Below are 23702 nucleotides of genomic sequence, written 5' to 3'. Positions count from 1 at the left end.
ATGGTGATGGGAGGAATCGAGGCAGGTATCAGGGGTGATCCCTTCAGAGGCACAGAGTCCCCAGCAATTGCTTGAGGATGCTTCCTCCTGATGCCAGGCCTGATAATAGAGGAAGTTGGAGGTTAGGGTGCCCGTGAGGCAGCGGAGGAAGGCAAAAGTCCTGAGGAACAGAGAGGAAAATGAAACAGAGGCAAGGGGAATTAAAGATGGGGTTGGACAGGGAGATAAATTAGGATTACCATTCGCCCACTCACTCAGTCGTAGCTCATATTTATGGTCATGCTTTTCCACACATACCACCCCCAAAATTCTGCTGAGGGTATACAAAGAAAGGGATGGCTTCATTTTGAATTGTCACCTGTATATGTTCGCTCAAGTGCTGCTACGAAGCCTAGGACAGTTATAATAACATTGGCAGTTGTACAGTTCCATACTGGGTTTAACGATGTATAGCAAATCCGAAGAACAAGAAGAAGAATTTTTCCTAGTATAAATCCCCAGATTCTGCAGTATCTGTAAAAGCAGAACATTTAAACATATATATTTCTAAGGAATGTGCAAACAAATAAGCTAAACTAGCTGTAGTATTAGGTATAAATCTGCTTTAAGATTAAAGCTTTTTCACGGTTTTCGATTACTGTCAAAGAAGATAGCTTGCTACTTATAATGCAAGACTTGCGCCCTCTTTCACAATACCTTTGTAAAGAATTGCCAGACCACCATGTTACTGTTTGAACTAACAACGATGAAGAAACACCCAGGGCCAAGATCAAGAGTCGAAGGTAAGCATTTGGAGCGTGGTATGAAAGAATGCTCCCTGTAAAGAGAAACACATTAATAAAATTAAAATAAAAATTGTATAATATAGCTACAGTTGAGCACTATTAACACCTATTTGTTCCAATGGGAGAGTAAAGTATGCAACTGTCTCCCTCTTTGAAATCAGTGAACTTAGAGGTTCTTAGATGATGCCCTAAACAAATAAAGGTAATTATCACACACACCCCTTAATAATTTCATTGCCTGATCGTTTGCATGCTTTCTCAAAAGCAGTAAACCTCCACAGAATCCAGCTGTTACAGTGTTGTTGGTTGAGAATTCTATTGGCTGCTCTACCTCAGCTTGAATAAAGACCTGTTCATTGTCCTATTCTCTAAGAGCTGAGGGCCATGTTCAGCAAACTCATGCAGTAGAGTCCATATATATATATATATATATATATATATATATATATATATATATATATAGTTGCATGTAGAAAACTAGTGAATCTGGGAGAGGGTAAATTCCTAAATGAGCGGTTAGCAAATTTCTCTTGACTCAATTCAGAACCATTCCGGTAAGAACAAAGTTTCTCAATGTGCAGTGGGGAAAAGTTTCTCTGTTATCTGAGAGAGCTCCCCTGTCAGGTGTATGTGCATATTCCTCTTAAAGAAGATAAGAGAATTTTAGATACAGGTGTCTCCCCACTTATGCACGGTGCCGGAAAAAAATTAAATAAAATGATTTGAATTGCAAAAAGGCGTGAAATAATAATAATAATAATAATAATAATAATAATAATAATAATAATTTATTATTTATACCCCGCCCATCTGGCTGGGCCTCCCCAGCCACTCTGGGCGGCTTCCATAGAAACCAAAAATACACTAAAATATCAAAAGGGGGGGGGAAACAAAAAACGGGCTGAAAAGAGCAGGAAAACTGCAAAAATGGCACGAGCACCATCAGCAAGTGAAATCTGACCCACAGCCAAGCACTTCAGGGCAGAAGCGGATCTACAGTACTATAAAACCGATGAAGCTTTTAAACTTCAGGACTCCTAATCCTGAAGCGACTTTAGTTCACATTGCTTTAAAATGTTGGGTCTACTCTAGGAGATCCCTTATGAGTTGCCCGACACAAATTGATTAATGTTTTGTTGTATATATTTCAACCATCCCAAAGTTTGAGAGACAGTAGCAATGAAGTTGTAAAGGTGTGCTGATCTGTTGTGGAACAACTCCATTGCAGAAGATAACAGTGGTTACCCAGACCTCATTGCTGGTTGTGAAGGAGGGGGGCATGACAGCTTGAGCTTCAGAGCCCCTGAAATGTAGGTCTGCCACTCCTGTCTACCTCTGAATCACAGCCAGGCACTTTGGGGTACCAGTCTACCCTCCTTTTTGTCATTTCCACATCGTCCTCCAGCGATGAGGAAAACTGAGAGCCACCACTGGAACCGTTCATGCCAGTCTGGGAAACACTGCTGGCTTTTTAAAAGGGTTTCCAGAGGTTTAGAGAGTGTTTACAGGCTTTTTAGATGGTGTTCCCCACTATACGCGATTTCACGTATACAGTGGTACCTCAGATTAAGTACTTAATTCGTTCCAGAGGTCCGTATTTAACCTGAAACTGTTCTTAACCTGAAGCACCACTTTAGCTAATGGGGCCTCCTGCTGCTGCTGCTGCTGCTGCCGCGCCGCCGGAGCCCAATTTCTGTTCTCATCCTGAAGCAAAGTTCTTAACCTGAAGCACTATTTCTGGGTTAGCTGAGTCTGTAACCTGAAGCGTATGTATCCTGAAGCATATGTAACCTGAGGTATCACTGTACACACAATAACCGGGAATGTAACCCCTGTGTAAGTTGGGAGACACTTGCTTAGAAGAAGAACAATGACGTATTTTTATTTTTTGCTAGAAAGAGTAATGTGAGTTGGCCCAACTGGTCAGGTGATCTGAACACAGAAAAAAATTAGTGTTTCACCGGGATATTAAAAGTTCATATGAAATGACTTTTGTTCATATGCCTAAAAGCAACTAGCTATGCAAACACTGATATGACATTTGCATAATCAAATATTACGTTTCAAGTTTAAGGAGAATCTTTAGAAGAAATGGCACTCCATTATTAACATAGCTGAGAATGATTTGTATTCCAAACCAGGCAATTACAGCTTTATGATGGGGAGGCAGAATAGAAAGGTGTTAAATCAATAGATACACTGGCCTGGTCCCATTTTTGTCAGTAAGATTTATTCTGCAGGCCCACACCCTGAAACTTGAAAGTAGGATAAACCCTGATACTTGAAAGTAGTCCCACCGGTAGCTGTGGAATGCCTTAGTGAATGTGCTGAATTTTAACTGTCTCTATTCTCTTTCCTAGAAGGCTGATCGCCACAGAATTGATGCTTTTGAATTATGATGCCGGAGGAGACTCTTGAGAGTCCCATGGACTGCAAGAAGATCAAACCGATCCATTCTTAAGGAAATCAGCCCTGAGTGCTCACTGGAAGGACAGATTGTGAAGCTGAGGCTCCAATACTTTGGCCACCTCATGAGAAGAGAAGACTCCCTGGAAAAGACCCTGATGTTGGGAAAGATGGAGGGCACAAGGACAAGGGGATGACAGAGGACGAGATGGTTGGACAGTGTTCTCAAAGCTACCAGCATGAGTTTGACCAAACTGTGGGAGGAAGTGAAAGACAGGAATGCCTGGCGTGCTCTGGTCCATGGGGTCACGAAGAGATGGACACAACTAAACGACTAAACAACAACATCGTTCGAAAAGTTCGGCCTGACACCTTGTTGTTGCCAAGCTTTTCGAAGACACTTTAGAATTTCAGAAGTGGACTTACCAATCATGGTCAGCCTTAGCAAGGCTAGAATGTGCTTCTTGTTGGCCAACCTCCAGAGTGGACCAATCATCAGAAACATCGGAGAGAGGAAAGCAAGAGCAAAAACCTCTAAGCCAGTAAGTTCCAATGTTTGTAAAGGGAAAAAATATATCATTGGTGGAAGGGCATGATAAAGAGACCAGGAAGCATAACCTGAAAGAAATGAGAAAATTGCAGAGTGAAATTTATCTGATTTTCTAAATACTGTTATGAGTTTGTGCGGAAGCCTTCTAACCCTGGTTCCAGCAAATGTTAAAATATAAGCCAGGTTAGCTTCCTTTGTTGAGGTGATAGCCTGGGTGATGAGCCATTAAGGGTAACAAAGGAAAGGGGTTCTTTGCGAGAGGGGAAATGGGTGAGCCTCCTCCACCAGCTCACAGTAAATTAGAAGGATGAAGCAGGGTTAAGATTAGAGTTTTGCAACGATGTGATTTAGAAAAAAGCAGCAAGCTAGAGAGAGTCGTGGCTGATTTCTGCCTGAATCCAAGGTTGTGGCTAGGGGAGAAACAGAGTTAGCGACTTAGTCCTGCTGGCCACATGACCCGGAAGCTGTACGTGGCTCCCTCGGCCAGTAAAGTGAGATGAATGCCGCAACCCCAGAGTCAGCCACGACTGGACCTAATGGTCAGGGGTCCCTTTACCTTTACCTTACTCTGAAACACAGAGCTTTAAATGCAATGCTTAGAAAGACCTTCACCCCCTGCAACAAGTGTGGATAAGCCCTGAGCCATTATGGGTAGTTGTGAGCCTGACTTTGTCTCCAAATTTACACTGCTATTCTTTTATAACCTTCACCCCCTGCAACACACAAACACTAGTTAGAGATCCCAGTCTTGCAGGTAAATTTTCAATTACACAAAACAAGAAATCATTCATCCAGCAGCAACTATACTACTACTTTTTTGGAGAGCCAATTCTCCAATTCTTATTCATTAGCAATTTAGATTGAAAATATTAATCGAAGCAGATGTGTTTTTTCCCTAACCTGGAACGTAGGATATTTGCTCTAGAAATATTCCCTTTAAAAAAACAACAACAGAGCAATTTGTCAACATAACAACACTTTTAGACTCTGAAATCAACTGGGAGGAGTGTCAAATCAAACTAGGAGATGCTTTTAAAACAACAGTGAATTAAAAAGACGCTTACAATTATTATCTCGGAGCTTTTAAGTATTCAACATAGGCTGGAAATATTACATACCCAGGAATGTTTCCATCAGGATTTCTTTCCAAAGATAAGCCATTCCTTCTCTATATATTTCTCTCCCTTTGCTGTCTACAACTTTTATACCAATCCCAGGCAACTGAGAAAAGACTTTCCTCAAGATGGATTTAGGTTTTTATGGAGGCTAATGTCAGAGCTAGAGTGTTAGACCTGCCCTAGCCAATCCACACCTGTTGTAAAACTGCTTCTTGTGGGACGGAGCCAAAAGCACCTGAGCCCAACAGCAACATCTAGTGTCAAAGAAAGGAGATGCTCCTGACGATTCCCTGTGAATGCCAAGCAGCTGCCACATTTGGCACACTTTAGAACTCGGAACATGAATGGAGCTACACACCTTCTGCGTTTTTTACTGCCGATTCCTTTGAGACGAACTGCCAATTTACTTTATTCTCATGCAGGCCCCACCCATGTATAACCTCAGTCATGTTATTTTATTGCATTGCAGGGGTGAGAGTTGGGGGGGGGGTTGTTTCTCAGCTTGTCAGGCAATGGAATCTTCCCTCTTTTCCTACAACAAGCCGACTTGGCATTGTTTCTATGAGAAACGGAAAGCTCAGAGCCTCCAAGTGTCCTTATTTTCCAGGGACAGTCCTGGATTTACAGAAGCCGTCCCAGTTTCTGATTTGATCCCAGAATGTCCTGCTTTTCCTTAAAGGTAAAGGGACCCCTGACCAATTAAGACATACCCTCCAACATTTCTCCGATGAAAATAGGGACGGCCCATTCCATATGGATAATTTTACTATTTATACCCCACACATCTTACTGGGTTGGCCTAGCCACTCTGGGCAGCTTCCAACATATACTGTATAGAAACAGAATAAAACATTAAACATTTTTTAAAAACCTTCCCTATGCCTTCAGATGGCTCGGAGGTCGGATAACTCCAACCGTCCAACATTTCTCCAATGAAAATAGGGATGTCCCAAGGAAAAATGGGACATTCTGGGATCAAATCAGAAACTGGGACGGCTTCTCTAAATCAGGAACATCCCTGGAAAATAGGGACATTTGGAGGGTCTGTGAGGAGGATAGTTACCATCTAACAGTATCACCCAGGCAGCTCCACCGGCTTCAGCATAAAACATCTGGAGGGCACCAGGTTGAAAAAGGCTGCCCTGTCCAGGATGAAATACAACATGTCTTGCTCCCAGAAATATGTGCCTAGGATTGCTAACTACAAGTTCATTTAATTACCTTGTTTGCTTACTAAAGTATTGTCCTAAGTTTTAGGGGCCACAGTCTCTGGGTGCAAATCACCCATCAATCCTGGATTTAGCAAAAGTTTGATTAAACTGTACCAAACATGGAAATCCATGGTCTCGGCTTAGGCTAACAAGCCAGGCCAGCCGGGCAGATTGTGGGCTGTGTGCAAAAGACCACTTTAAAACATTGCAAGGTCACTTTTTCTCGTTGTGTTTCAAAACAGATTTGCAGTCCACTGTACACATCCACACAGTTTGCTGTGTACTGAAGCTGTCGACCCTGTCTCTGCCTCTGGAAATAAACTTCACATCCTTTGTATATGCACGCAGGTGTTTATTTACTGTTTCAACTATACACACTTTGGATTTACTGCACGTAGAGTAAGCTCATGAAGTTATGAAGTCTGTTTGAAGCTGTTTGAAGCTGGCCTGGGGCAAAGCACATTAAAACGCAGTATTTCCGGAGAAACTGCAAGATGCCTGCGCACTGAGGGCACTGCTGCGTGTACATGGATTGAAAATACAGGGATGGGAGTACACCGGAGGCAGGGTAAAGGGTAATGTGTACACAGACTCAGTGTCAATGTGAACGCATGAAATATGTAGAAGTCATTGTTATGGCAGATACTTATCTGAGCAAGGGAAAAAACGCTTGTTGTAGCATGTTTGAGTAAAGCTGGCAATACGTACAACATCCCCTCGGGATCAGATTTTATAAGTTGATTTATAATCAGATTAAGTCACGTGGCAGTCACAAATGAGGAAAACACAGTGGCAAGCTTTGAGGCTCACCCTGTATCTATCTAGCTGTTCAGGCTGTTATAACAGGCACATTCAGAGCTGATTTCAGTGTTTGACATAGTCTGCTTCTAGTAGCCTTCGAGTACTTATAGCTTGTAAATGTAGCTAAAACAGAAATTAAAGCTTTTTGTAAGATAAAGGAAGTCAAAGTCCACTCTCAATGTCAATAGGTTTGCATTACTTCCTCAATTCTGGCCCATCACTTATTGCCAGAAGAATTAAGTACCGTAATTAGCAAAATGTACTGTGGGGACATTCTTCCTTGCCCTAGTCTGCAATCATTTTGCACCAGAAGCCATGAGGTTTAGTGTCTGGTTGTTGTTGTTGTTTTGCAGTTTTACCAATTGCCTGCTTGCTCCTTATTTTTTTCCCTTTCACCCTGCAGTGACATTGACACTTCACATAATAACCCCTTAAATATGCCACATCATAACAATCTAAGGATTGCTTCGTGATTTTAAGAGCGTACAGCTCACTCAGCTACAAACCTATGTAAACACATTACTGTTACTCAGGAGACAAGGAATTAAAATGAGTTTTCGTTTTAACAAATGTACTGTCGTGAAAATACATATTCTCTGCATAGCTACAATGCATTTCTATATAGGACCTGCCTTCCCAAAATGTGTTCAGATTTCTTACAAATCATGTAAGACACCAAGTCCATCCAAGGGCTTGTGCAAACATTCCAGACCCTCCAAGTGTCCCTATTTTCGGGAGGAACAGTCCCAGATTTACAGATGCCATCCCAATTTCTGATCTGATCCCAGAATGTCCCACTTTTCATCAGAGAAATGTTGGAGGGTGTATGTGACCCCTGAACCAACGAGATAAGTAACTAAACAACCTTTAGAAGACATCTGAAGGTAGCTCTGTATAGGGAATTGTGGGTCATTAGGAGGAAAAATAAGGTGGTGGCCAGTCATTAATCCCATACCCCTCAACTGTTCTGGTAAAACCTGGACATGCTGTTTTTTCACACGAGAGCACAGTGCTCATTTTGGGAGCTGAGAACTCACCCTGAAAAAAGCACTTTTTCAAGGCTGCAATCTCATGCTGCACCCTCAACACAGGGAGTTAGCCTGGCCTATACTTTAACACTTGCTGGATCCAGGGGTTAGGATGATCTTGCATACAGACTACTTCCTCCCCGCCCCCCCCTAAAAAAAATCCACCTCATAACACTACTATAGTTGCCAAATGTCACTTGAAAATATGCAATTTACACACTGTTTCAGCAGGGCGAAATGTGAACTGATCCACAACCTTTTACTCCAGTCTTTTCAACCAACTAATGGCAGGAAGTTCATGTTGGCAATTCTGACATATTTTTATCTATTTAAAAAAATTTGGTTTTATTTTGTTGCTGCTGCTGCTATGTTCTGTTTTTGCTACTGTTTTATTGAGAGGACTACTTGTCATTTTCTTGTATGCTTTTAAATTAAGCTGCCTTGAGTTTGGGTTTTTTTTCCATTCTAAGGTGGGATAAAAATGGGGTGATAAATACATATGTATGCATTATAGTCATTGGCAGCCAGGAGGTGGCAGTAAAGCATAATAGGAATTGCCTTTTCTGAACTGAAAACCAGTGAACCTCCGTTGGTGCTAGTGATAAATCAAATATGAGGAGTGGCATGTGCTTTGCTCGGCGGTGAAGAAAAGAGCTCTGTCTGTTATTCCCAGCATCACGATGCTATTGCTAAGAATTAGGCTTGCTAATTATAGTTTCCTATAGAGGTATTTATGCTTGTGTGCATGTCATGAGAAGAAAAATGTCGCACGGGGAGAGAAGAAAAAAAGTGAAGGGGAAAACAATCGCAGGCCAAAAATATAGGACTATGTAATTCAAGGATGGCAAACTTGTGGTCTTCCAGACTTTGTTTGACTCCAAGCCCCGTCAGCCCCAGCTGGCACAGACAATGGTCAGGGATGATAGGATTTGTAGTTGAGCAATGTCCAGAGCCTATAGATTCTCCATCCCTGATGTGTTTTGTTGAAACCAAGCCTAACGAGGAACAGTTGAGGGAGTTGGGTATGTTTGTCCAGGCATCCCCAACCTGCGGTCCTCCAGATGTTTTCGCCTACAACTCCCATGATCCCTAGCTGACAGGACCAGTGGTCAGGGATGATGGGAATTGTAGTCCAAAACATCTGGAGGACTGAAGGTTAGGGATGCATGGTTTAGACTGTAAAAGAGTAGGCCAAGAGGAGATATGATAGGCATTGTCAAATATCTCAAGGGCTGTCACATGTGCAAGAAGGAGCAAGCTTGTTTTTTCCTGCTCCAGAGGGTAGGACCTGTATCAATGGATTCAATTTACAAGGAGATTCTGACTAAACACCAGGAAGAACTTTCCAACAGCAGGAGCTGTTAAGACAGTGAAATGGACTTCCTTGGAAGGTGGTAGACTCTCCTTCCTTGGAGGTTTCCAAACAGACTGGATGGCCATCTGTCATGGATGTTTTCGTTGAGATTTCTGCATTTCAGGGGGTTGGACTAGATGACCCTTAGAACCCCCCAACTCTACAATTCTATGATTCCACAAAATCAGCATTTAATAAGTTTGTGTCTCTGCTAGCTAAATGCACCCAAGTACTTACTTATCTGCAATAGTATACTTTTTTTGGCAGTGCTCCAGCAGCTATAAAGCTCTTTCCCAGACAAGAGCTCTTCATGGCACAGGGCACTAGAAAACACCTTTCACACCCTTTCAGACTGCAGTGAAAACATCAAAGTTTATTTCTGAGTAAATATGCATAGGATCAGGCAGCAAATCTATTAACGGGAAGACAGTACTATACCTTTGCAAGATTTGCTTCAGGGAGTGGAGCACAAGGCCAGCAGCTGCGCCAGTATTTGCTCTCTTGGATTATTAGCACTCCAGATTTGCCTGTAACTAAGGGAGAAATCAGGCTAAAGGCAAAACCAAACAAGTCAGGCGGACTAAGGTGTGTTTTTGTTTTCAAAAGGTTTGCACGCACTAAAGTTTGGAAGCCTTTCTCTGTATGTTTGCATAACTCCCCACCCGACATCAAATTTCCTTTTGGCTGCCTACGAATTTCCCCTTCTGGAATAAGATTCCCTTCCCTATTTGTCATCAAAAAAATGAGTTTAAATCTTTAAAACACAAAATGATCAATGCAATCATCAGGATTAAAACACAGCTACACAGCCTCAGAAGTCCTCCCAACTAGACAACAGCAGGAAGAAATTTCTGTCAGTAAGAGCTGTTGGTCACTGGAACAGACTCCCACAAGATGGCAGACTCTCCTTCCTTGGAGGTGTTTAAGCAGAGATTTGATGACCATCTACCATGGATACTTTAGCTGAGATTCCTGCATTGCAGGGGGTTGGACTAGATGACCCTCAGAGTCCCTTCCAACTCTACAATTATATTATTCCATTAAATCAGCATCTAATAAGTTTGTGTAGCTACCTATTTTTGGTTTCTTCTTTGGTGTAGCTCTGGCGGGAAGGTAAACGGCATTTCCGTGCGCTGCTCTGGTTCGCCAGAAGCAGCTTAGTCATGCTGGCCACATGACCTGGAAGCTGTAGGCCGGCTCCCTCAGCCAATAAAGCGAGATGAGCGCGCAACCCCAGAGTCGGCCACGACTGGACCTAATGGTCAGGGGTCCCTTTACCTTTACCTTGTCCTAAATGTGACCATTCCTTGATTCGAAGGTAAAGCTTTGCTAGGGCAGGCAGGCATCACACATGCAATTTGGCCATCTTTGAAAAGTTTGGGCACCCTTGTGCTAGGGAGTAAGTCCCAATGAACTTAACAGGGCATACCTCAGGAAAATTCTAAAAAAAACGCTCAACAGCTAATTAAGTTTCCTTAATAAAAGCTCAACATTTGTGGTGGTTTCCTTACATTGCTTGCGCAAAGAACGATTCTTCAGACACTTAATTTTGGTTTCTTCTTAAAAAGAAGCTTGACAACTCTGTGATGTTTTGAAAAGTGGCAACCAGTGGCCAATTTTGGTTGGTTTCTGTGAGGGGGGGAGAAAGCGCTCAACAATTGTGGCGGTTTCCTTAAAAAAAACAAACCTAAAAACTCGACAACTTTACTTTTTGCAATATGAACGCGCTATTCTGAGCAGGCTCTGAGAGAAGCGTTGCGCGTGGCCATTTGAGGGGAGCCTGTCGCAGGAGCCGGGCGATGGCGTTGCAGACGCGTCGTGAGAGGAACGAGGCGCGGAGAGAAGCGGCCCCACGCAGTTTTTCCTTCGGACCGGTCCGCTTTTCTCCTCCGGGCGCGGAGAAGGTAAAAGCTCCGCCTTCGGACGACATGGTTACCTAACAGGCGGGCGCCTCGCTTCGCCAAAGAGCGCGCGGGGGGGCCGGACGAGGGAGGCGCCTGGGCCGGGAAGGACGGAGCAGCCCCGGGGCAGAGGCGCGGCGAGGAAGAGGGCGAAGGGGGCGAGCGAAGGGCCTTGGCGGGTAAGGCTGCTGGGGGCGCGGGAGAGAAGCGGCTGGGCGGTGGGCTGCAGCGCTGGGCTTCCGAGTCCCCCCCCCCCCGGCTAGGCTCTTTTGGATAATAATTTGTTTATTCGTTTTCAGTTACAATCCAATCATAGCCTCATTAGAACAACACCAGTTTTTATAACGCAATTATTCACGCCAGTCGTTCAAATGCCGAATTACAGAATTTAGATAGGGGGGGGGGCACGTGCTATAATTTTTTAAAAAATCTTTACTGAAAGTTGCAAAAAGTACACAATTCTGTGTGCGCTAAACATGGCGAGACGTAAATAAAAGAGAAAGAGAACCCGTGCAGAAGGGAAAATAAAGGGAGGGGGGAGCAGGGGAAACCCTAAACTTCATATTTTATAAGGTGGTTTTTGTACTTCACCAGATCTTAACCTATTACAGTATTTGGAAGAACGGATTCCAAATATCATTGAATTTGTCCATGGCAAGTCTGCGTTTATGTGCAAGTTGTTCATATGTTGCGAGTTTGTATAACTTTTTTTTTATAATAATATTTTATTAAGTTTTACAGTTTGTATAAGTTTTCTATTCAATCGTAGAAGGCAGCCACATTTTTATTTTTCCAATTCCCCGAATGTCCCACTTTTCTTTAGGATGTCCCTATTTTCACCAGAGAAGTGTTGGATGCTATAATTAAATTTAAAAAGAAAAAGTTTTTTAAATTTTGTAATATACGTTGTGCTGGGGCAACCCAGTAAGATATGTTGGGTATAAAAGTACCATTATCCTTATGGAATGGAACTGTCCCTATTTTCATCGGAGAAATGTCGAAGGGTATGCATCTTGTAATTTCTTGTTATTTTCATTACTTAATTTCTGAAACAAGAGGTGCACAGCTGCAAATTTGTCACATTGATACCACATCCAACTTCATGGAACTTGGAGTTGTTAGTGTGCATTGCATAATGTACACATTAACTGGAAACAGGGTTGCAAATATTTTCCGACACCCCCCCCCAATTATTATTCTGCATGTTCCAGGCTGCATTAAAATGTAGCATTATAATGTTTGGGGGCAGGGCATGATCCTTGGCTCGAATTAAGCTTTATTGTACAGGATGAGTTTTCGATGAATTATAACTCATCATTTCTATTACGTAAGCAGGTGGGGGTAAGATTGTATGCATTTACTATTTGCGAAAATTCAGCCACGTTCCCACGGAGCAGTTGAATTGCAGAGTTGGAAGGGACCCAGGGGAACATCTAGTTCAACCCCCTGCAATGCAGGATTATGCAGCCATCCCATTCGAGAATCAAACCTGCAACCTTTGCGTTATCAGGTCCACACTCTAACCAACTGGCTCACGTTGGCTTACAAAATCAAAATGTGCTACAGTTACGCTTTCCAATTTCTAAAGGTGCAATAATGGGGGATACATTTTTCATTGGCTATAACTGTCTCTTACTTCTGATTTCCTTTGATAGCCATTGCTGAGGGGTCAAAAACACACGCCTTGCGTGCGGATGGTCCTAGATTTAACACCTTTCATTTCCAGTTAAAAATGGATCTCATACAATGGAGCTGGGAAGGGAAATTATGGAATGCCGCTGTCAATAAGAGTAGACTGTACTAAACTGATGGACCAATAGTCTCTAAGACAGCTTAACATGCCAATATGGTAAAAATTAAACGTTTGTGAGGTTGCTTTTGAAATTCACATTGCATTCTTCTTATAACTGTCCTTTTGTTTTAGGAAACTCACATTTTACCGGGGGTCATACTTGCTGGCAACATTATCAGGAGCTATGACTTCTGCCCCAGGTGATGATAAAGTTCAGGCCTCTTCGGTAGGACAAAAGAACCAGGTTTGTTCTTTCTGTTTGGAATTATTATTATTATTACTATTTTACATTCTAGCAGAGGGAAATCTGATGTAGTCTTGATTATCACGTGAAAACAGAAGGGGCTCTGCACTTCAACCTTTCCCTTTTCTAGTGCAAAAAGTGCTCTATATGATCTAATGCAGGTCTAAGGATAAGGAGGAGGCAGGATAGCTTTGCCTCTCATGGAAAGTCGAAGATCCCACAAACCCTGGGGAGATTAAATAGGATACAGCTTAATTTTATGCTGCTAGCAGTTAAAGAACCGTAGATAATGATGCTCATATCTTACCTTGCACGTATTTTTGGCTCAAAGTAAATACATGGAAACATAATCTGCATCTGCTAGGGGAAAGGGGAAGATGGAATTATGTAGCATCTGAACAAAAAGGGACTTTAAAAAGAAACCCTTTAAAGCAGGGGTGACTGTGGGAGTCTGTGGGTTTCCTGATGTTGTTGAACTGTCAGCCCCAGCTAGCATTGTCAGTGCTAAAGGATGATCATAGAATTGTAGAGTTGGGGATCCCAGGGGTCATCTAGTCCAGCCCCCTGCAGTGAGGGAATCTGAACTGAAGCATAGATGACAGGCGGCCATCCAACCTCTGCTTAGAAACCTCCAAGAAAGGACGCCTGAAGGACCACACATTTCCCCTCCATTATTAGCACCATTCATTTCTGCCGCATTTTAAACTTCATAGCACCTGTGAATTGCACATTAATCACAAACAAGTACATTATAGTCAGAGTGCACCATCGAGTATTAAAGCTTGATCGTTTCATTTTGACATTGCATGCTTGATAGTATTGCTAACGACAATGGTAGGATATTTCTAACATTTTTGTGCTATCTGGAAAAGCAAAATATTTTCCTCTCTGTCTATTTTTAAACTTTTTTTGTTGAATTAAAAAAAATTATGGAAGCCAAAGATAATGAAATAAACAGCAGACAATAGATGCTTTATACTCTTAAGGAGTGAGAGGAGGGTAAACCATATTTTTCTTATAAAAGTGTTCATCTTTTTATTTTAAGAGCCAGCTCCCTTGTCCGATCTCAAATCTTAATTCTGATGAATTTGTAGAGATTCGTCGTCAATGTAAAGAGGAAAGCTTCTGGTACAGAGGTAGGTCTATTTGTTTTTAATGCAATGCAAAATATAATTGCATTGGTTTTTTGTTGCAGGGTGTTGTCTACCTTACAGCATTTGTTTCAATGTTTTATATCTTGTTTGAGAAATACCACTACTAGGCCTGCTTGGAACATCCTTCTGTTTCACAGCATTTGAATCCAAAACCTGCTGGTTTTCTTACCGGTAACATTAAGCAGACGTGAGAAAGATCATTTTCAATAGCTGCATTCAGAAGTAGTAATAAATGATGTCTTATTGTCATTAGAATAAGCCTAGGCTAGCCTTGGGCTTGTGCACTCCTGTTCCACTATCATTTTAAGCACTGCAGATACACCATTCAAAAATTTGCAGCCATTTTTGACTAACCACTATTTAGCATTACATATGAAGCCTAAATTGTAGTTAACCTTCACTGTGGTTTATCAAAACAAGCCAGCTTCCTAAACCAAGGTTTGAACTTGACTTGTTTCAGTGAACCATAGTTTGTTCATTGCTTCATTTTTTATTTATTAAAAAAGCCCTGAAAATGGTTAATAATAATAATAATATTTATACCCTGCCCATCTGGCTGGGTTTCCCCAGCCACTCTGGGTGGCTTCCAACAAAAGATTAAAAATACATTAAAACATCAGTCATTAAAAAATTCCCTAAATAGGGCTGCCTTCAGATGTCTTCTAAACGTCAGATACTTGTTTATTTCTTTGACATATGATGGGAGGGCGTTCCCCAGGGCAGGCACCACTACGGAGTAGGCCCTCTGCCTGGTTCCCTGTAACTTCACTTCTCGCAGTGAGGGAACCACCAGAAGGCCCTCGGAGCTGGACCTTAGTGTCTGAGCTGAACCATGGAGGTGAAGACACTCCTTCAGGTATACTGGTCCGAGGCCATTTAGGGCTTTAAAGGTCAGCACCAACACTTTGAATTGTGCTCGGAAACGTACTGTGAGCCAATGTGGGTCTTTCAAGACTGGTGTTATGTGGTTTCGGCAGCCGCTCCCAGTCACCAGTCTAGCTGCCGCATTCTGCATTAGTTGAAGTTTCCGGGTCACCTTCAAAGGTAGCCCCATGTAGAGCACATTGCAGTAGTCCAAGTGGGAGATAACTAGAGCGTGCATCACTCTGGTGAGACACTCCGCAGGCAGGTAGGGTCTCAGCCTGCGTACCAGTTGGAGCTGGTAGACAGCTGCCCTGGACACAGAATTGACCTGAACCTCCATGGGCAGCTATGAGTCCAAATTGACTCCCAGGCTGTGCACCTACTTCTTCAGGGGCACAGTTGCCCCATTCAGGACCAGAGAGTCCTCCACACCCACCGCCCCATCCCCCCAAAAGAGTACTTCTGTCTTGTCAGGATTCAGCTTCAATCCGCTAGCTGCCATCCACCCTCCAAACCCTCCAGGCACTCACACAGGACCTTCACTGGTTCCGATTTGAAAGAGAGGTAGAGCTGGGTATCATCCGCATACTGATGAACACCGAGCCCAAACCCCCTGATGATCTCTCCCAGCAGCTTCATGTAGATGTTAAAAAGCATGGGGGAGAGGACGGAACCCTGAGGCACCCCACAAGTGAGAGCTCAGGGGCCTGAACCCTCATCCCCCAAAACCACTTTCTGGACACGGCCCAGGAGGAAGGAGTGGAACCATTGTATAACAGTGCCCCCAGCTCCCAGCCCCTCTATACGGTCCAGAAGGATGTTACGGTCGATGGTATCAAAGGCCGCTGAGAGATCCAGCAGAACTAGGAAACAGCTTTCACCTTTGTCCCTAGCCCACCGGAGATCATCAACCAGCGTGACCAAGGCAGTTTCAGTATTTACAAAAAAAAGTTAAGAATTACTGCAGTTTGTCCAGGTTCAGACAGAACACTAAATTCCAGTTATTTAAAAGTGGAAATTAAAAACTGCTTCTCCTTGTAGCTGAGCTAGGAGTGCATGAGCTCAAGGTTTATCCTTATATCTGACCACAGTCAATGGCCATGTTTGCATAATTATAATCTCAGTTAAATGACTTGAGATATGATCAAGGCCTTTGGCCATAGTCTGAAGGTTTAAGATCTTGGCTTGTCTTGATGCTGATAAGCCTAGTTTCCTGGTTCAGATGACATGGGAAATTATAATTAATCAGAGCCTTACTACAAAGGGAGGCTGCATGTGTGGGCAAAAGACTTGTTCATTTCTCAGCATAATAAGCTGAGATATGGTGTACGAACTAGACTGAAATCTTTGAGTATATCGGGCTTTTAACATCCGTTTGCTGCATCACTTGTGGTTTGTGAAGAATCTAATCTTAAAAGTTGTTTTTCTTTGGTCCACAAATGTAACATCCGAATGATCTTGTGTGAACATGTATGATGGTAAATGTTTTTATGGGCTATTGATTTTATGGACTTTTTGTTGTTGGTGATTTCTTTGTTCCTTCCTTTGCCCACCCAGGCTACAGCCCACCTAAGTCTGCGCATGGGTGTTTTCTCTATGTGTTAAAGATGAATATCTGGAACCACATGTGTATTGTGCTCATCCAGCCCCTTGAACTAGATCAGGGGTCTCTCACTGTTTTTGGGCTACAACTCCCATCATCCCTAGCTAGCAGGACCAGTGGTCAAAGATGATGGGAATTGTAGTCCCAAACCAGCAGAAGACCCAAGTTTGGGAAACACTGAACTAGATGGATACATGTCACCAGTTTGTTGCACAGTGGTGTTCAAAACTAGAGTTGCGGCAAGCCTATTGTACTTATTTAACAGATATTAAATATATTAAATGTGGAAGCTGCCAGTAAGCACAGAAAATGAAAATATTAACTGTATAGCAGTGCAGAGTATAAAAACCCAGTATTCGGCAAAGTCAGCACCTCAGAATTCCAGCTTCAGATTTTCTAATTTGCTCTTTTCATATTTTTTTTAGAACAAGCGAAATAGTTGTTATACCACATTTTAACGACACCATGTAGGGTGGGTGGGAGATGCATCTGAATTTATGCAAAGGCTATAATTGCTTGTTTCATTGTATGCAGCTCTCCCTCTGTCACTGGGAGGTATGCTGATCACTCAAGGATTACTAGCCAATGGTAAGTGGCTTTTTTTCTTTCTTCAGTGTAAAAACAAACAAACACATGGACAGTTTTCTAGAACCACCAGTCAATCATTGCTAAAAGGTAAAGGGCCCCTGACAGTTAAGCCCAGTTGTGAACAACTCTGGGGTTGTGGCGCTTATCTCGCTTTACTGGCCAAGGGAGCAGTCAATCACTGCTAAAGCTTGGTAAATGCTGAGGGGAAAACCCAGAATAGATCTTGTGTTGGAAACCTCAGTCTGGGTGCTGTTTCAACTCTTAGGTCTCAGTTTATTCAACAGGTGATGTGAAATATATGGTGGCTCTTCACACATTGTGTAGAGGCGAGCCCAGACTTGCCACTGCGTACATTTCTCTGTTGTGTGTTTGTTCAACAATGGCCTCCTGATAAGAGTGCTTTTATGTATTTATCAATGGCTGCTAGTCATGAAACCCTGTTTCCCCGAAAATAAGAGAATGTCTTATATTAATTTTTGCTCCCAAAGATGCGCTAGGTCTTATTTTTCCATGAAGAAGAATACGGTACACATTTATTGTCTAATTGTGAGTCAGCCAGATTTAAAGAGCCCTCGCACTGTCTGAACATCTCCGGCTGCGCTGTGGCCAATCAGTGAGCTGCACCGCTACAGTCCAGAGGAGTCAGGCGCCTTACGGTAGCTTCGGGGGCCTTATATTCCGGGGAGGCCTTAGGTTCAGGGGAGGCTTTGTTATCGGGGAGGTCTTATTTTGGGGGGGGATGCCTTATATTACAACGAGAGGCAAAACTGGAAGTAGGTCTTATTTTGGGGGGGGGATGCCTTATATTACAACGAGAGGCAAAACTGGAAGTAGGTCTTATTTTGGGGGGATGTCTTACTTTCGGGGAAAGACGGTAGCTGTGCTCTGCCATCATGGTCAGGAGCAGTAATAACAATTGCTGGAAACTGCCGAGTGGGAGAGTGTTATTGTACTCAGGTTCTGCTTGTGGGTTTCTTAACAAGCATTGCCATTGTGAGAATAGGGTGCTGGAGTAGATGGGCCATTGGCTTGATACAGCCAGCTGTTCTTACATTTAGGCGTTCCCCTAAAATATAATGTGGGGTTGTTGTTGGTTGGTTGGGGTTTTGTTTTTGCAAGACTTGTGAAATGTGCTGCCTTGGCTGAGCATGGTGGCATGGTTAATTTAATGCTATGGAAAACAGGTTAGGAAGTAAGCTTTCTTAGGGGGTAAAAATAGTCTTCACATTTTTGTTTTTATTTTGCTCACAGTCTTCTAGATATTAGTTATTTCAGATGGGATTACCTGAGAATCAAAGTTATAACTTGAAATTATACTGGGAGCACTTGGTATGTTTCAAGCAGGAAATATATTAATAATAATAATAATAATAATAATAATAATAATAATAATAATAATGCTTCAATATCTTTCACGGAATAGCTGCACAACTGTTGTGTCATCAAATGACGGTCTAAAAGGCTTTTCCTAATAACTGCATTTTATTCCAGGTGTTCTCAAACCAAGCCCTAAATTTGGATCACTCCCTAAATTGGCAAGTAAGTCCAAAAACTCTTTTTCTTTAAGCAGAAAAAGTGAGAACTGGCCATTGTAATTATGCTGGAATGTTGCCATGCTCGCATGATAAGTTTGGGCATGTGTGGAATCTAGTATAGCTTCTGGCTTCCCGAGTGTCAATTTTCAGCATTTAAATTAAAGCCGTTTTGTAGACCTCATGACTGCAGAGAGAGCTTTGGAATCATGCGGTTGTTTCTGAAGGTTCTGTATTAGGCTGTAACTTTATTCTGATCACTTTTATATAGTACGTAATCATTAATTACTATAGTTAGGGTTTTATCAAAACAATAGAACAGGAAGGATATTCAAGTCCAATCCTGCTGCAACTCGGGAACATCTGCTTAAGTAAACCTGTGCAGACCACACCTTGATACACAACTGAAATGTTACTGTGGAGCTAGAGTGTCACTCCTAGAAGCTGTCAGCATGCAATGGCTTCAACTGGCTGGATGGTGAGTTAGGGACTTTCCCCTGCATGTGAACACAGGCTCCGGTGAATTGAGAAGCATACCTTCTGGAGAAGAAAAAGCCAAGGAAAAAATCCTATGCAATCCAAAATGGTTGGATGGCACCTGTTATGCCACCTCCTGGCAACTCCTACAGCCAAGCTGGTGGCAAACATATTGTTCTGCTTTCCTTTGGACCACATCAGTGAGGCCAAGAGGCAGCCTAGGGCCTCCATACACACTGCCCATGCTTGCACCCCAGAGGCTACTTCGGTGCTGGCAATGCAGTGATTTGGCTTCACCCGCAGAGGCGCACTCCATTGTATCCTGAGCCATATGGATGCCAACAGAGTAGGGAGCCCCAGGCCTGTGGGCTAAATGCAGGCCTCCGGGACTATCGCCAGGCCATTCCCCTCATTGGACCCTGCTCTACACCCTCCTCTTGCTTGGCTGGAAAGTGTCTGTGGGGAGGTGTGGGGTTATGTAGGTCTGGATTTGTGTGGCTGGAATATGGCTTGCGGAACAAATCTTAAGTGTCATGCCCATTGCCTTGCCCACTTGGTTGCCTGTGGACCCATGTGACCTCTGGAAAGTTGCCTAGGAGAGAAAGTGGCTCAGGTTGAAAAAGAATCCTTGCTTCTGCTGGAGGGTCACTCTCTTTAGGTGACTGAAGCAAGCAAGCAGAGTGAAGTGGAAGCCAGTGCTACTGCAGTGGAAAACAAATAACATGTCGTGGACTGGCTGGACACAGAGTAATGGTGGGGAGGAAGCAGCTGGGGAGCCACCAAGGGAAGAAGGCTCAGAGCCCAGGGATTGGTGGTGGAACAATGAGTGTCAAGAGGGAGAAGACTGGGAGGAGGAGGTATCAGAAGGGGAAGGGGTAATAGGACTTAGTGAGCTGGGTGAGTCGGTGGCCAAGACAAGTCCAGAATTGGAGGCAGAAGCTGATGCAGGAGTTTCTGTACAAGTAAACTAAATCTCTCTGCCATTTGGTGTCACCAACTTGGTACCAACCATCTGGTCTATGGGTGAACATATTGAGATCCTCCTTTGTAGCAGAACGTGTGCTGCCTGCTGCTGCCTGTAAGGAGCCATGGATTGTGACTTTAATCATTCACTGATATTAGAAAAGTAATAGAGTAGACTATTTTAAACTCGCCACCAAACACAAGAGAGCATCCTCAGTGAAGCGATATCTCTTTCTGGGTTTCCTGCTTTCCCAGATCAGTGTGGATTAGTAAGGCAAAATATCTGATCTGGATAATACAGTGGTACCTCTGGTTAAGTACTTAATTTGTTCCGGAGGTCCGTTCTTAACCTGAAACTGTTCTTAACCTGAAGCACCACTTTAGCTAATGGGGCCTCTTGCTGCTGCCGTCACACAATTTCTGTTCTCATCCTGAAGCAAAGTTCTTAACCCGAGGTATTATTTCTGGGTTAGCGGAGTCTGTAACCTGAAGCATATGTAACCTGAAGCGTATGTAACCCAAGGTTCCATTGTACTTTTCAAAGCCTGTATTACTTGTGAATACCTTTATATCTGATTTCTACATCTGACAACATTTGATCTCTCTCTGCAGTTGCTGGTGCCCTGGGCTATGGTATTGGGACAATGTCATACATAAGAACCTGTCAGAAGAAGTTTGAAAGCGCTGGTCTTAAACCGTTTGGTCCCGGATGGAAAAGGTCTGTTTGGAATAAATATAGACAAGTGACTCTTGGGTTGTATCAAGGAACCTTGTGATAAGAACACTGTTGAAAAACCACTCTTCTAGGTCACAAGGGCTCTACAAAAATCTCAATGATTCCTCATTTCCTCTGCACAACTGAACTGGAGGGGGTGGGACGCCTCCAGAACAGCTTTGAAAGTGCAGAGTGAGAAATATTGCCTGCTGTCTCCCCTCCTATTAGTGGGAGTATCCATTGGATCAAAGGCCCTTCCTTTCACAGAAGGGAATAGAACTGCCTATCTGCACCACGCTAGAATTGTGACCATGTCTTATCAATTTATATCAAGCACTTTATCCTTCTGCATGTAGCTAGATCATGTGCAAATTACTGTGTGGATAACAGGGCAAATCAATCTCTTGATTTGGGAAGAATCTTGTGTAACGTTGACTCCCCCCCCCCCTTTCTCCTAATGTTTTAGGCACTGTCCTCATGTCTGCAACGAATGCAAAGCTAAGTTTGAATCAAGTGCATCAGAAAAACCAGAGCCTTCTGCTTCTTAAAACAGGTACACACATCTTTGTAGTTTTAACAAGATTTTGGCCACTTTTTGAAATATATCAGTATTTTGGAAATCAGTCACTATAAACAATGGAAAAAGTTATGATCTTGCTTACTGCTACATCAGGTTTAGTAAGAGGTAAAAAAAACTTGACTATTGTTGGCATCTTGGTTGTACAGGGTGGTGGGCAGGTCAGAAATAGCACTTTCTTCTCCTTCGCAGATTATTAACTGTGTTTATTTTCATCTCTCTGTTTTATTCCCTCCCCATTCTGCTTGCCTATTTGTATTTTCTTGGCTAGCTCTGAGGGATTATGACTCACTATGTTAATGATAAAATAAAAACAGAGAGGTAAACTCCTCCTTGGCTTTCACTGCCAAGTATTCTCTCTGACTTTAGTCTCAGTTTAACAGCAGATTTAGACAAAATGGAAGAGAGGCTGGTAGGTGCTGTCACTTCCATGCTCATTAGTATGGTGGAGTTTTTATCATTAAAAGAGAATTGTGCTGCATCTGTGGCCAGTGTTTCAAGTCTCTTCCAAAACCGCATTCTACATGTGGCACTTCTTTAGCAACATCTGCAGCTGCTGCTTTAACACAATACATGAAGATTAGCTTAGAATATGGCCCAGGGTATTTGGTCTGAAGGGACATGACTCTACCATCTTGCTAGAGCTAAGTCAATCTAGGTCTGGTTGGTGCCTTCACGGGAGACCACCTGGGGAACTAAATATAGGATACCTTGGGTTCCAGGATGAAAGAGAGGTGGTAGATAAATGTAAAAAGGATTTAAATAATTTAATATCGAAAACCAAGGTGCAGCTTCCAATTGGCTACAGGAGCTTCCTGCACTCAATCGGAAGCCGTGTCAGACGTTCGACTTCTGAAAAGCGTTTACAAACTGGAACGCTCACTTCCGGGTTTGCGGCATTTAGGAGCCAAGCCATTCCGACTACCAAGGAACCACTGTACATTGTTTGCTTCACCAGTCATGTAGGTAGTTTTCAAAACCAAGAGTGTTGTATGGCAGCTTGGTCTGTTAATTTAAGTCACCAGAAGTACATTTAGCAAAATGCTACATTTATTAGATTAACCATTTATGTATTTTTGAACCAAAGGCTGTACGGTGTTTTACTACTTCAAGTCCATTAGATCAACTACTACTGCTTGACTGTGGGGGGGGGATCCCCAACATTAAGCTAGGTCACACCTTGTCCTCCAAACCTGTATTCTCACCTCAAAGGGGCTGAATCCCTTTAACCAATACTTTTTTATTTCAGATAATGTGGAAGAAAGCGTTTTGTAATGGTACCTGTTCTACACGACGACTGCACTTCTGAAAAACCTGCTTTCATTCAAAACTCTTTGTACGTTTAACATGACTTTTTCTAAAAAAAATAAAAGTTACTTTGATGTTCCGTTTGTCACAAGTTCTGGAACACTAAACTGAAGATGAAAGCTAGAGGCCGTGACAACTTGCAACAGCATTACTGTCACTGCAGTGCTTAAAGATAGTTACTCTGCTTTCAGGTTTGCACCTTAGCAGTGCAGTTCAGAGTATTTGTCAAACAGCAAAACTTGATAAGAGGTTTGAGCTTATTCAGCATATGTTCTGTAATGGAAGTATATGAGTTGTCAAATTGAATCCATTACAGTGGTACCTTGGTTCTCAAACTTAATCCATTCTAGGAGTCCGTTCCAAAACCAAGGCACACTTTCCCATAGAAAGTAATGCAAAACGGATTAATCAGTTCCAGACTTTTAAAAACAACCCCTAAAACAGCAATTCAACATGAATTTTACTATCTAACGAGACCATTGATCCATAAAATGAAAGCAATAATCAATGTACTGTACTATAAAATAAATAAGACAGTATTGTAGATAAAAATTAAAATTATTTTTTTTTCTTACATGCACTGATGATAGTCATTGTTTGGACGGGGGGCTTTTATCCATTTCCATAGTCACACAATCAATCAGTAGCTGAACTGGGTTCCACACAGTTACAAAAACAAATTAACCGAAAAAGCCTCAAAAATAAAAACGCAACATAAATAGCAAAAACAA

General features: G+C 42.6%; 2 protein-coding genes across 4 annotated transcripts in view; one reads left to right on the top strand and one right to left on the bottom strand.

Annotated features, from left to right (window-relative positions):
- CWH43 (cell wall biogenesis 43 C-terminal homolog) overlaps positions 1 to 17230 on the bottom strand; it is a 35253-nt gene extending 18023 nt beyond the window's left edge. For 2 of the 3 annotated variants that reach the window (XR_014171514.1, XM_081924488.1), the window contains exons 1-5: positions 13498 to 14143; positions 9692 to 9786; positions 3618 to 3809; positions 697 to 817; positions 359 to 513 (exon numbers count right to left, since the gene is read on the bottom strand). Coding sequence is in view for 2 of the 3 variants with exons in the window: in XM_081924488.1 (XP_081780614.1) it covers positions 359 to 513; positions 697 to 817; positions 3618 to 3771 (430 nt within the window). In the remaining variant the exon portion in view is untranslated. Of the gene's footprint in view, positions 1 to 358; positions 514 to 696; positions 818 to 3617; positions 3810 to 9691; positions 9787 to 13497; positions 14144 to 14513 lie in introns of those variants that run through there. The other variant, XM_081924487.1, reaches the window with a different exon arrangement.
- On the top strand, positions 11116 to 23049 carry OCIAD2 (OCIA domain containing 2). The gene is made up of 8 exons (XM_081924661.1): positions 11116 to 11333; positions 13079 to 13190; positions 14236 to 14326; positions 17346 to 17399; positions 18891 to 18938; positions 20984 to 21089; positions 21553 to 21639; positions 22913 to 23049. The coding sequence occupies exons 2-7, from the start codon at positions 13131 to 13133 to the stop codon at positions 21632 to 21634; spliced, it is 441 nt and encodes a 146-aa protein (XP_081780787.1). The 5' UTR covers positions 11116 to 11333; positions 13079 to 13130; the 3' UTR covers positions 21635 to 21639; positions 22913 to 23049.
- Positions 23050 to 23702: the final 653 nt, after the last annotated feature.

The sequence above is a fragment of the Podarcis melisellensis genome, assembly GCF_964234715.1.
Source record: "Podarcis melisellensis genome assembly, chromosome: 9".
NCBI lineage: Eukaryota > Metazoa > Chordata > Lepidosauria > Squamata > Lacertidae > Podarcis > Podarcis melisellensis.
The sequence above is the reverse complement of the archived record's forward strand: the minus strand, read 5'-3'. Positions and strand labels throughout refer to the sequence as shown.